Source organism: Giraffa tippelskirchi, chromosome 8, assembly GCF_054371585.1.
Source record: "Giraffa tippelskirchi isolate mGirTip1 chromosome 8, T2T-mGirTip1v1.2.pri, whole genome shotgun sequence".
NCBI lineage: Eukaryota > Metazoa > Chordata > Mammalia > Artiodactyla > Giraffidae > Giraffa > Giraffa tippelskirchi.
The window spans coordinates 142,119,332-142,132,853 of NC_137282.1; the positions used below are offsets into that span (position 1 = coordinate 142,119,332).

At 48.4% G+C, this 13,522-nt stretch overlaps 2 protein-coding genes across 3 annotated transcripts; one reads left to right on the top strand and one right to left on the bottom strand.

Moving 5' to 3' along the window:
* The first annotated feature begins 3,250 nt into the window (after positions 1 to 3,250).
* LOC145518329 (heat shock 70 kDa protein 1-like) lies at positions 3,251 to 12,930 on the top strand. Of its 2 annotated transcripts, none has more exons than XM_081522451.1 (2): positions 3,251 to 3,465; positions 10,648 to 12,930. In XM_081522451.1, the coding sequence occupies exon 2, from the start codon at positions 10,661 to 10,663 to the stop codon at positions 12,584 to 12,586; it is 1,926 nt and encodes a 641-aa protein (XP_081378577.1). In that variant the 5' UTR covers positions 3,251 to 3,465; positions 10,648 to 10,660; the 3' UTR covers positions 12,587 to 12,930. The 2 variants fall into 2 exon arrangements, with proteins under 2 accessions (XP_081378577.1, XP_081378576.1); XM_081522450.1 differs by lacking the exon at positions 3,251 to 3,465 and adding an exon at positions 9,130 to 9,267.
* On the bottom strand, positions 6,331 to 9,134 carry LOC145518331 (heat shock 70 kDa protein 1B). Its single transcript, XM_081522453.1, has one exon. The coding sequence runs from the start codon at positions 8,541 to 8,543 to the stop codon at positions 6,618 to 6,620; it is 1,926 nt and encodes a 641-aa protein (XP_081378579.1). The 5' UTR covers positions 8,544 to 9,134; the 3' UTR covers positions 6,331 to 6,617.
* Positions 12,931 to 13,522: the final 592 nt, after the last annotated feature.

Genomic DNA, 13,522 nt, shown 5'->3' on the forward strand with positions numbered 1-13,522 from the left:
CAGTCACATTTGGTAATTTATTTTGGCTTTTCTTTCTTCATCCTTTATGGGCAATGCAAGATCCCTTATTAGGCGCCTAAAGTGAAAACGTGAGGGACATTAAAGCCATAGTGGAGGGGATTCACAACCCACGAAATAGACTCATTACTGTATCCACATGTCTTAAACATAGAAAACATAACAGCACAAGTGGGAGGAGGCAGTTGTGGGGTTTTTGTTGTTGTTGTTTTAAAATTAACAGTCAAGCCTTAGTTGCAGCATGGTCAATCTTAGTTGTAGCATGTGGGATCTATTTTCTTGACCAGAGAGGGAACCCAGGCCACCTGCATTCTCCTCCACAGAGTCTTAGCCCTTCTGGACCACCAGAGAAGTACCTGAGGAGGCAATTTCTGATAAAGGGACGAAATCTCACTTTTGAACACTTTTGATATTTACACACACATACACACAACACTCGCGCGCGCGCGCACAGCCATCCATCAAAACACCTCTTCCTGAAATCCGAGGGTATTCAGTTGTTTATTCTATAATTTGTTCAGGTTAATCAGATATAAAAATATTCCTTTAACAAATCTGTATCTTTTACTGTGCAGGTAGGTGATAACTTTTTTTTATATTCAGGTGTGGCGCTCTAATGAATCACCTCCTTAATCTAGTCAAACTGGTTAAACTTAAGGAATTTTCCATCTCTTTATGCAGTATCTGAATAGGGATTCCCCAAACTTCATCTTAGCCACCCAGTTTGTGAACACAAGTGTTCACGTCCAGAGAAGTCCTTAACCTCATCCCTTCTCTCTGGAAGCTTCCTCACCATCAGCTGCTACCAGCAGGAGTTCTAGATTCGCTCCCCTCTCCAAAATTTGCAGTTCTCTTCCTCTCTTGGCTTGAAGCAAAGGGCATCATTGTCTCCACTGCTGGACAGGGAGACAAGGTGATAGGGCCTCAAATCTTGCCGTTGCTGGGGTGGGGGAATTGGGGGAGCCACTCGAAAATGCTGTTTTTCATGAATCAAGCAGTCAGCTACACATTGTATTGACCTATGCTTTGCGTTGTCTCTCTCTCTGGATGACCTGGAAACCTAAATATCCATATTTCTTTTCCATTTCCTACGGGGAGAGTCTCTTGAATTTTGTCTTCCTTTTACACTGGACGCTTCCCAAGGCAGGAACTCAGGTACAGGTTTAATTGGTGCCTAAGGAGATTTTAAGAATCCCAAGAGATTTTTCACAACGTTATTTGATGCATTTTGGAATTCGTTTTTTTTTTAATCGGGTTTAGTGTTTGGCAGAATCAAGGTTAAGTTTGCCCAAGCCTGACGGGCTGACAGGGTAAAATTTAAGGGTTGGGGATGGGAGAGAGAGTGCCAAGAATGCTGACTGCCAAGGGCAGGAAGTGGGTTGCGGGGGGAGCCTTCCTCAGTCTGAAGTTGTAGGATCTTTTTTTTGTTCTCTCTCCTTTTTCCTACAGTTTTTCATCCAGTATGGTTTTTCTCAAGTCTATTTGTTTTTAAAAGACGGTATAATTCTAGGTTTTTCAGACAGAAGCAGAGAACAATGTGACACCTAGAGCCAGGCATTTTTTAATTTTATTTTTGGCTGTGCTAGAAGATCTTTGCTACTACAGAGGCTTTTCTCTAGTTGTGGTGAGCAGAGGCTACTCTCAGTTGAGTTGGGGGTGCGCAGGCTTCTCACTGTGGTGGCTTCTCTTGTTTCAGAGAATGGGCTCTACGTGCTCAATAGTTGTGGTACACAGGCTTAGCTGCTCCTTGGCACGAGGACATGTGGGAATCTTCCTGGATCAGGAATAGAACCCGTGTCTCCTGCATTGGCAGGCGGATTCTTTACCGATGAGCCACCAGGCGAGCCCCGAGCCAGGCATTTTTAACCTTCAAAGGGCAAAGGCCTGACAGTGTTAGTCACCCAGTCATGTCCTACTCCTTTGTGACCCTGTGGACTGTAGCCAGCCAGGCTCCTCTGTCCATGGGATTTTCCACTCAAGAACACTAGAGTGGGTCGCCATTCCCTTCTCCAGGGGATCTTCTCCACTCAGGGATAGAACCCAGGTCTCTCACACTGTGGGCAGATTCTTCACGGTCTGATCAACCAGGGAAGCCCGGCAAAGGCCTGGGAACTCTGCAATTTCCAGCAGCATGGGGAAAAAACTGGGAAAGGGAAAACCTGGGTTTGTATCTGGACTCTACCTCCTTGTTGACGCTGTTTTTCTTTCTTTCTTAACAATGAAATACTTGTAAATGAACTAAATTACACAAGTCTGTATAAATTATAATTAATATTTATTTCATAGTATGATACCATCAAGGAGTACAAAGACAATATTTAAAAGACTGTAGTTCAGTGCCTGTGACATAGTAGTACTCAAAAGTTTGTGCCTTTCCTTCTTTTATTGGAGTAATACTCTCTCGAGTCTCATCTCTCAATCATTTCTTACTGAGGCGCTTACAAGGTTGGGGATTACTGCCAGGACTATGATAGTAATACTTTCGGTTTACCATAAAAACTATCTTAAGATTTTTAGGCAGAGTCCTTCAGCTAAACCTTTCCGTTTTCAAAGATGAGCACAAAGGTTCAGAGGTTTCCTGGCTTGGCCAGATCACCCAATTACAGAACCGGTGATTGAACCGACATGTCGGCATACTTCCTACTTTGGCCTCTACTCAGTGCTGGCACATAAACCCTATCGTTCCACGCTCTATAAAAAAAAGAATAGAAACGACCATGGAAGACAGTAAAGAGTGAATGCCAGGGCTCTACGTGCACCATGGGGGTGTGTGACCTGCAGAGACTCACCTCCAGGCTGTTGCTTCTGACTCACAACTATCTACCCACCGCAGCCCCGCCCGCTTCCCCCGCAACACCCATACTTCCACCTTTCCAGTCCTTCCAGCTTCTCCCAGGACCGTCTCCCCTTCCCGTTATCACAGACCGGTCGGTTGTTAACAGAGGAAGGGAGTCGGGGAGCCCCCTTACTATGGCAAGGCTGGCAAGAATCTTCTGGAAACTAAATGTAGAGCCGTGACTAAGCTTGATGTTCTAGGGTGGCGGCGGGGCAGGGGGCGGGGCGGGGGGGAAGGAGACTTGGGTGGGGCAGTTTGTTTGTTGAAGAGTATTCCTACGAGCCAGTCCCCGCCTCTGAGCCCAGAGAGCTCCAGAAAGTTCCTGACGCAGCCCGAAACCGGGGCAAGGAGCCAGAGCGACTAAGACCCCGATAGAGCGGGGCGGGGCCTGACGGCGGGGCTGGCCGCGGAGCTGCCTGGCCGGTGCCGGCGTTCTTCGGGTGTCTTTTTCAAAATGGGATTAAAGGAGTCAATAAAGGAGAGACCTTTAGAGTTTCCCTCAAACTCGCTAATTTGTTGGGTGAAAACACTGGACAGGTTTGTAACTGACACAAGGAAGTCGGATGGATTGGGGTGGCCAGAAGCGAGAAGGTCCCCACCGCCCGAGGAAGGTACGCCGCAGCCCTGGGCAGGGATGGGCTACAGCTGGGAGCTTGCTGTCTTCTGTTTGCCGCCGCCCCATCTCCCGAATCTAGTCCCTGGTTCTCATGGGGACGTTTGCAGGGGTAAAAAGGCGGAAGATCCTCTGGGGGTGATTCTGATCTTCCGGACTCCCCCGCCCTCTTACCCTGTATTTCCTGTGTGCCCTCCCTCCTTCCCCACAGTGCCCTTTCCTCCGATCCCCTGCTGGGCGGTACTGGCGCCCGTGGGTGGGGCAGGTTGGCTCAACATCCCGAATTCGCTGAGATACCTGATCCCTTAACGTCTCTACGTGACCTGAAGTTAGGAGAGGACTGATGGCGTTGCTATATCCCACTGAACTGCTCTGGGTACTTTGCGGGTGCCCCTCGGGGACGAATTTAAGGTGATCAGTTGGAGTAAAGAATGATGACGGTTGCCCTTTCTTATTCCTACTTTGAGGCTCGCCCCCTCAGAAATAGCCAATGTTGACTTTTCACCTGAAAACCATTGATTTTAACTGAAAGCCCATGCTTTTGTGCACTTCTCTCACAATTGTGCTATTGCTTTGGTATCCTTTTCATTTTTAATGACAGAATCCAGTTAAACATCAGGAGTAACAGTTTGTGTTAATAACGTAATATCTTGGATTTAAAATCAGTCGCATTACCATAACCACCTAATTTTTGAGGGCTGGCATAGGGAGGTAGGTGAGATTGGAATTAGGGAAGGTGTTAGATTTTAAAAATGCTTTTTGATCGACCATTATTTTTCCCTGATGCACCTCCTCTCCCCCCAGAGTCCCTGTTGCTACCGCAAACACCTCCAGGAATGACTTTGCCTTCTCTCTGTCCCTTAGCTTCATGTCCTACAGCTTAGAAGGTGATTATTTTCAAAGTAGTCTGTGCAAGGGACTGTGCAGTAACATCGTATATTGACTTCCTAATAAAACATCCTGATTATCTTAACTGATTTAGCCATAGGAACTCATTTTCTCCAAGTTAATATCTGGAGATTTCCCTAATCTCTCTTATCAAAGGTGTTCTTTCCCAATCTCCACCCACCCTCCCCATCCCTTGCCACCTCCCCCTAAAGTAATGTAGTGACTGCTTGAAGAGTTACTGTATTATCTGCAGATGACAGTCACAGATGGTACTGCAGTTCTGTGGGGGTAGAGGTCGTCTTGTTGCAACCGCATATCCCCATGAAGGTTGACTCACATTGTGGCTAGAGTCCACCGTGGTACAGTTCACCTACCCTGAGGATTAAACCTGTGTTTGTATGTTGGCCTGCAAGTCTAAGCATCTCTTAGATTTCCATTTCCAAACTTACAGGGACAGGTCTACCTCTACATGTTATTCCCATTAATATTCAAGTTTCTTCTAATGCAAGTATTTAGTGAAAGATTTGGTAGGCCTTGAGAGACACACACTCACAAAGCGCTTTTCCAGAATGTTGACCCTTTTTTTTTCTGCTTTTGGTGAATTCACATAAAAATAAACCATTTTAAAGTGTACAGTTTAGTGGTACCTAGCCCAGTTTGTGCAATCACCACTTCCACCTGGTTCCAGAATGTCTGTAATCCCCAGATACAACTGACTTTTAAAGGGGCTCACTCCCCAAGTCATGAGGATTGTGCCAGGCCTTTTCCCACAAACAGGCTGTGGAGGGGATTATTCCCAGAATGCTAGCAGCAGTTAGGGCAAGAAGCATCTCCAGGGGAAGGAAGCCTGTGGTTAAGCCTTCCTGGTACAGTGCTGCAGGTTTTTTCAATCACTCTTCTAAATTAACCAGTATTAAACCTCTGGCATTAACCGTATTATCTGATATAGTTGTTTAGGATTATACAGAGTCAAAGCTGAAAGATTACTGATTGTGAAACCTAGGGTAGACCCATAACCCAGAACTAGACATGCACAGAGCCCCGTGGAGAGCAGAGCAAAGACCAATAAAACCGCAGTTGGAATCCAGGTTCAACATCTTCGCTGAACTTGTTTTTCTAAACATGAAATAGATTTTAGTCAAGCCAGTGACTTTTAAGTCTCCACATATGTCCACCTGTGGAAGCCAAACACTGCCTATACTCAGTGTGGTGGAATAGAAATTAATAAACATTTAAAAGGCCCCTGGTACAGTACCTGGTAGGTAAGAGCACTGAAATACTGGGGGTCCTCCTGCTGGGGCATGAAACAGGGACACCTCTCTAAGGTACTCACTGGGATACTTAAAATGGAGGTAACCAGTACTGAAAACGCGGCATTTTTAATCTCAGCATTCTTTCAGAAATTAAATGTAAACTGAAGCATCGGGCCAAACCCTTCCATTTTAAACTGGAAGAACTGGGGATCACAGTGGCTAACACACTCGTGCACAACTAGTCAAGCCAGTACTAGATTTCACATTTCCTCAGTGCCAATTTAGGACTTATCTTCTCTTTCATGCTGAATCCAGATTAAGTAACAGGGCTCTAAAGTATCACCTGTACTTACAAGCAGTAGCAGCCATGACCTTCCAATCTAACTGCCTCTTATTTGCCTGCTTCTCCAGGAACACTCCCACTCACAGGCTCCTTTTGAGGTCACCCTTAAAGTATGGACTGCCCCCCCAACCTTGAGGCTACCATGCCAGTAGCCCTTAAGATTTTCTGGATTCACAAACCCAACTATTCAAATAAGCAGTTTTATGTTTCCCAAGGATGCTATTTGCCTAAAATAATGTGTCATAATGCTATATTCTTCCTTCCTGGATCCCTGACCTTATCTAACAGGGAAATTGCAGTTCATTTTTGGACACTGTAAAAAAGACAATCTCTGCAGATCCTTCTGACTTCAAAATAAAAACACAGAAGCAAACATCACTCGAATTATGTGAGTTTATTTACTTGGAAGTAAACAGTGAGAAAGGGGGGAAAAATAGCGTGAGTTTGGCAATACTATAAAAAGAGAAATTGACAAAAGATGGCATTATACATTCATCTCTGTACTTAAGACTCTGGAAAAGAGTTCCTGACTTCACCAAGAGAGACAGTTCAACATCTCAAACAGTGCATAGCTTACAGCTGATGAAAGGCAGATATATAAGGCAATGCAAAGCCTTGGATCCCAACAGTCTCCATAACAAACATGGCCAGTCCGGGGAAGGATTCTTAATCCACCTCCTCAATGGTGGGGCCAGACCCAGAACCTCCTTTGGGGGCCTGAGCCCCAAAGCCGCCAGCCCCAGGGCCGCCCGCCCCCTGGTACAATCTGCTGATGATGGGGTTACACACCTGCTCCAGCTCCTTCCTCTTGTGCTCAAACTCGTCCTTCTCCGCCAAGGTGTTGGCATCCAGCCAGGAAATCACCTCCTGGCACTTGTCCAGCACCTTCTTCTTGTCCGCCTCGCTGATCTTGCCCTTCAGCCCCTCATCCTCCACGGCGCTCTTCATGTTGAAGGCGTACGACTCCAGCGCGTTCTTGGCAGACACCCTCTCGCGCTGGATCTCGTCCTCCGCCTTGTACTTCTCCGCCTCCTGCACCATGCGCTCGATCTCCTCCTTGCTCAGCCGGCCTTTGTCGTTGGTGATGGTGATCTTGTTGGCCTTGCCCGTGCTCTTGTCCGTGGCCGTGACGTTCAGGATGCCATTGGCGTCGATGTCGAAGGTCACCTCGATCTGGGGCACCCCCCGCGGGGCCGGCGGGATGCCGCTCAGCTCGAAGCGCCCCAGCAGGTTGTTGTCCCGCGTCATGGCCCTCTCGCCCTCGTACACCTGGATCAGCACGCCCGGCTGGTTGTCCGAGTAGGTGGTGAAGATCTGCGTCTGCTTCGTGGGGATGGTGGAGTTGCGCTTGATCAGGGCGGTCATCACGCCTCCGGCCGTCTCCAGCCCCAGCGACAGGGGAGCCACGTCCAGCAGCAGCAGGTCCTGCACGTTCTCCGACTTGTCCCCCATCAGGATGGCCGCCTGCACCGCCGCCCCGTATGCCACCGCCTCGTCGGGGTTGATGCTCTTGTTGAGGTCGCGCCCGTTGAAGAAATCCTGCAGCAGCTTCTGCACCTTGGGGATGCGGGTGGAGCCCCCCACCAGGACCAGGTCGTGGATCTGCGCCTTGTCCAGCTTGGCGTCGCGCAGAGCCTTCTCCACGGGCTCCAGGGTGCTCCGGAACAGGTCGGAGCACAGCTCCTCGAACCGCGCCCTGGTGATGGACGTGTAGAAATCGATGCCCTCGAACAGGGAGTCGATCTCCAGGCTGGCCTGGGTGCTGGATGACAGGGTCCTCTTGGCCCGCTCGCACGCCGTGCGCAGCCGCCTCACGGCCCGCTTGTTCTGGCTGATGTCCTTCTTGTGCTTCCTCTTGAACTCCTCCACGAAGTGGTTCACCAGCCTGTTGTCGAAGTCCTCCCCGCCCAGGTGCGTGTCCCCGGCCGTGGCCTTCACCTCGAAGATGCCGTCGTCGATCGTCAGGATGGACACGTCGAACGTGCCCCCGCCCAGGTCAAAGATGAGCACGTTGCGCTCCCCCTTGCCCGTCCTGTCCAGGCCATAGGCGATGGCGGCGGCCGTGGGCTCGTTGATGATCCTCAGCACGTTCAGCCCCGCGATCACCCCCGCGTCCTTGGTGGCCTGCCGCTGCGAGTCGTTGAAGTAGGCCGGCACGGTGATCACCGCGTTGGTCACCGGGTGACCCAGGTACGCCTCGGCGATCTCCTTCATCTTGGTCAGCACCATCGACGAGATCTCCTCCGGGTAGAACGCCTTGGTCTCCCCCTTGTAGCTCACCTGCACCTTAGGCTTGTCTCCGTCGTTGATCACGCGGAAAGGCCAGTGCTTCATGTCCGACTGCACCACCGGGTCGCCGAACTTGCGGCCGATCAGCCGCTTCGCGTCGAACACGGTGTTCTGCGGGTTCAGCGCCACCTGGTTCTTGGCCGCATCGCCGATGAGCCGCTCGGTGTCGGTGAAGGCCACGTAGCTGGGGGTGGTGCGGTTGCCCTGGTCGTTGGCGATGATCTCCACCTTGCCGTGCTGGAACACCCCCACGCAGGAGTAGGTGGTGCCCAGGTCGATGCCAATGGCCGTGTTTTTCGCCATGCCGGTGCCCTGCCTTTCCGGTTCCGAGATGCGCTTCAAACCTGAAAACGGCCGACGGGACCCGCGACGAGAAGCTCAGTCTTTTCGGAACCCCACAAGTGAACGCGCCGGTGCCGCTGGGAGTGGTCTCTGGAGATAGCGAGTCTGCGGAACCTGTGCTCACGGACTACGCCGCAAGTTCTAGTTTTATCAGCTCTCTCCAGGCCGCTGCTTCTCTTCAGGCGGCTCTGTGTTTATCATTCTTCATCAAGCCCCGCCTTTTCCCTCCTCAGCCAATGACCGAGCTCAGTGGGGCCGCCAGGTCGGGAATATTCCAGGGGTTTCGCCTCAAGTCCTGCCCCTTGGCTTTCTGGGACCAGTCAGCACCCTGGATGCCACTCTTCCCAGAACTCTCCAGACTCTTCTGGGACTTGCTGGCTGGCACTGTCTTGTTAAGCAGTAATGGGCGGGGAAGAGGTGGGAGGGGCTGGTGGGTCGGGAGTTGGGGCGGTGGTGTTGACGCCGCCCCGCTCTAGTCGCGTTACAATGGAAGTGCTGCCTCTGACGTCACGGACTAGTAGAGAATTAGGATGATAGGTCTGGACCCAGCTCAAAGTCGTAGGGCGGGGCGGGTGGGGGGTGGGGGGACACCGCCTGCGCAGTTTGGCTATTGAAGGAGCCCCAACTTATAGGGGCTCCTCAATCCGAACCGTATCAAACTGGATCGGAGGCGGCGGGACACTAGGTGAGTCACAAGTGCTGTGACTGGAATGGGCTGGGAATAGGCAAGACTAGTAGGTCCTGGTTTGAGGAGGTATTGGAAAGTTCTCTAGTTTGTTTAAATATAAGGTATGGGTGCGTCGGCTAGTCAGGGAAGGGGGGTCCTTTAAGGGCCCCAAACGTGGCTGGAATTGCTTAGAGCTACCCCCCCCCCAAAAAAAGTGAAGGAGCTGGTAGGTTATTGTCTCCAAATAACAGGAGTTCTGTTTTTGAGAAGATTAGAGAAAGAGAAAGTCTTAGAGAGCACCACCTGAGAAAACTCATGAGGGCTTGATTGGGTTCTTAGCGGCATTCTTTAGACTGGCCGAAATCTCAACAATCCCTAAAAGAGGGTAAAAGACAACCGGCAGGGTTGCTAAACCCACCTGTGGAGAGTGATGTCTCCTGAGGAGACTAGAACTTCAAATAATGAGTTCAGCAAGAGACTTGTGCAGTATTAGAATAAACTATATCACAGACGCAGCAACAGGACAGTGGAGTCAGGCCCTGTGAGGAATTAAAATCAATATGCCACTGCCCTTCCTCTTCGTTCCTGTTAGCTAGGAGTTTTTCTTTTTTTTTTTTTTTTTTATTTTAATGAAGGTTTTTTTTTTTAATTTTGTATTTATTTATTGGTTGTGCCAGGTCTTAGTTGTGGCATGCAAATTCTTACTTGTAGCATGTGGGATCTACCCTGACCAGAAATCGAACCCATGTCCTCCTGTATTTGGAGCATGGAGTCTTAGCCACTGGACCACCAGGGAAGTCCCAGCTAGGAGTTTTTCTATCTCGTTCAAAAACCTTGTTTGGAAGAGATGTTTGTACAGGGATTATATGGCAGGATTATTCATAATAGCCATAAAATGGAAACCATTTAAGTGCCACAGAAAGAATGAATAAACAAATGTGGTATATACATACAATAAAAGTTATTCAGCCATAAAGATGCAAGAAATTATGACATACCTGTAAAATAGATGAACTTTTAGGATATTATGGTAAGTAAGCTAGTCACAAAAAGAAAAATAGTGTATAATTTCACTCACGTGAGGTACTTAGAAGAGTCAAATTCTGAGAGACATAACATACGCAAAAAAAAAAAAAAATACATGTAGACAAGTGGTGGTCCAAGGGTTGGGAGGAGAGGGGAAATGGGGAGTTGTTTAATGGGTATAAAATTTGTTTTGCAAGGTAAAAAATTCTGGAGATTCGTTGACCAACAGTGTGAGTGGACTTACTTCTGAATTGTATGCCAAAAATTGGTTAAGAGGGTAAATTTTATGTTGTGTGTATTTTACCACAGTTAAAAATAAATAAAAATTAAAAGTTCTCACTGAAAAACTTTTATCTCATTCTTTTCCCACAGGCCTAGGAAAACCATGGCTGCTGCTAAGGGAACGGCCATTGGCATCGACCTGGGCACCACCTACTCCTGCGTGGGGGTGTTCCAGCACGGCAAGGTGGAGATCATCGCCAACGACCAGGGCAACCGCACCACCCCCAGCTATGTGGCCTTCACTGACACCGAGCGGCTCATCGGCGATGCGGCCAAGAACCAGGTAGCCATGAATCCCCAGAACACTGTCTTTGATGCCAAACGTCTGATTGGCAGAAAATTTAATGATCCTGTCGTGCAATCAGATATGAAACTTTGGCCTTTCCAAGTAATCAACGAAGGAGGCAAGCCCAAGGTAATGGTGTCCTACAAAGGGGAAAAGAAAGCTTTTTATCCTGAGGAAATCTCTTCTATGGTACTGACTAAGATGAAGGAGACTGCTGAGGCTTTTTTGGGCTACACTGTCACCAATGCTGTGATCACTGTGCCAGCCTACTTCAATGACTCTCAACGCCAGGCCACCAAGGATGCAGGTGTTATCGCAGGTCTCAATGTGCTAAGAATTATCAATGAACCCACTGCTGCTGCCATTGCCTATGGCTTAGATAAAGCAGGTCAGGGAGAGCGACACGTCTTGATCTTTGATCTGGGTGGAGGTACATTTGATGTGTCCGTCCTGACCATAGATGATGGGATTTTTGAGGTTAAGGCCACAGCTGGGGACACCCACTTGGGTGGAGAGGATTTTGACAACAGGCTTGTGAGCCACTTTGTGGAAGAGTTCAAGAGGAAACATAAGAAGGACATCAGCCAGAACAAGCGGGCTGTGAGGCGGTTGCGCACCGCCTGCGAGAGGGCCAAGAGGACCCTGTCATCTAGCACCCAGGCCAACTTGGAAATTGACTCACTTTATGAAGGCATTGACTTCTACACATCCATCACCAGAGCCCGGTTTGAAGAGCTGTGTGCAGACCTGTTTAGGGGCACCCTGGAGCCTGTGGAGAAGGCTCTTCGAGATGCCAAAATGGATAAAGCTAAAATCCATGACATTGTCTTAGTCGGGGGCTCTACTCGAATCCCTAAGGTTCAGAGGCTGTTGCAGGACTACTTTAATGGTCGTGAGCTCAACAAGAGCATCAACCCCGATGAGGCAGTTGCCTATGGGGCTGCAGTTCAGGCAGCCATTTTGATGGGGGATAAGTCTGAAAAGGTACAGGATCTGCTTTTGTTGGACGTGGCTCCCCTGTCTTTAGGGTTGGAGACGGCAGGGGGAGTCATGACTGTACTAATCAAGCGCAACTCCACCATCCCCACGAAGCAGACACAGATTTTCACCACCTACTCAGACAATCAGCCGGGTGTGCTGATCCAGGTGTATGAGGGCGAGAGGGCCATGACGCGGGACAACAACCTGCTGGGGCGCTTTGATCTGACTGGAATCCCTCCAGCACCCAGGGGAGTGCCCCAGATTGAGGTGACCTTTGACATCGATGCCAACGGTATTCTCAATGTAACAGCTATGGACAAGAGCACAGGCAAGGCCAACAAGATCACCATCACTAATGACAAGGGCCGGCTGAGCAAGGAGGAGATCGAGCGCATGGTTCTGGATGCTGAAAAATACAAAGCTGAGGATGAGGTCCAGAGAGAGAAAATTGCTGCAAAAAATGCGTTAGAATCCTATGCTTTTAACATGAAGAGTGCTGTGAGTGATGAAGGCCTACAGGGCAAGATTAGTGAGTCTGATAAAAAGAAAATACTGAGTAAATGCAATGAGGTCCTTTCATGGCTGGAAGCCAATCAACTGGCTGAGAAAGATGAGTTTGATCATAAGAGAAAGGAATTGGAGCAAGTGTGTAACCCAATCATCACAAAACTCTACCAGGGAGGATGCACTGGGCCTTCCTGTGGACCAGGGTATACACCTGGAAGGGCTGCAACAGGCCCCACGATTGAAGAAGTAGATTAATCTTATGTGGAGCTGGACAGTTCCAGGGTGCCTCTAAGATGAATTTTGTTGCCCTCATCCTCAAACATGGTTATGATTCTTGAATTGACTGGACCTGAATATAAGTGACCATCCCTTTTGAATTCTGATGGAGGAGTCTCATATACCATCTTCTCACATTCCAACAATTTTCTGACACATTCCAACAAATTTCTGACTCTGGAATGAGACTCTTAGGAAAACTAGGCACCTCTTGGAAACATTTGAAGAATTTGAATGTCTGTTATTTATTTCCAGCCTTCCCAACTTCCTTTTTCCTGTGTGGATGGTTATTTGTCCCTCAGTAAATTTGTTCCTAAAGCAAATTACTTGTGGTATTTTTAGACTATGAGTGTATCTTGTAAAGTAGGGAAAGGGAGAGTGTATGGAGCGACCATGTGTGGTCTGTTTGTGAGCTAATTGTGAATGATTAAGCTGGTAAGGGCAAAGTATTTGAATTTTCATGAGCTGATTGAAGAAGGAAAAAAACTTTTGATTTTCAGGCACCTTTAACCTTTAGCCCCCAGTTAGAGTAGCTGTTAATTTAGATACTGCTTTTAAGTGATTGACTCATTTAGGTGTTTAAGGTTGAGCTAGGGAGTTGGGGCAAGAACCCAAACTTCTGCTTGATGTCCTGATGTCACTCACAGGTGGGGCCTAGGAGATCTAGCCCCTGCGCACTCAATATTACAATCCTTTACCTGCTGAATATATTTCTTAAAAAACCTCATAACAAATGTGTACTTTTATGCAAGAAGAGAAATGAAAGACATGATGAGCTTATTCCTTAAAAAATACTTTAACCTATTGTGTCATAATTTCGCATACTTATAAAGCCTGGGGGAACATGATATAGAAGTATGTGTAACTGCATTTACTGCATTTGTGTCCCTTTGCCTTTCAGAGGGAAATATTTGG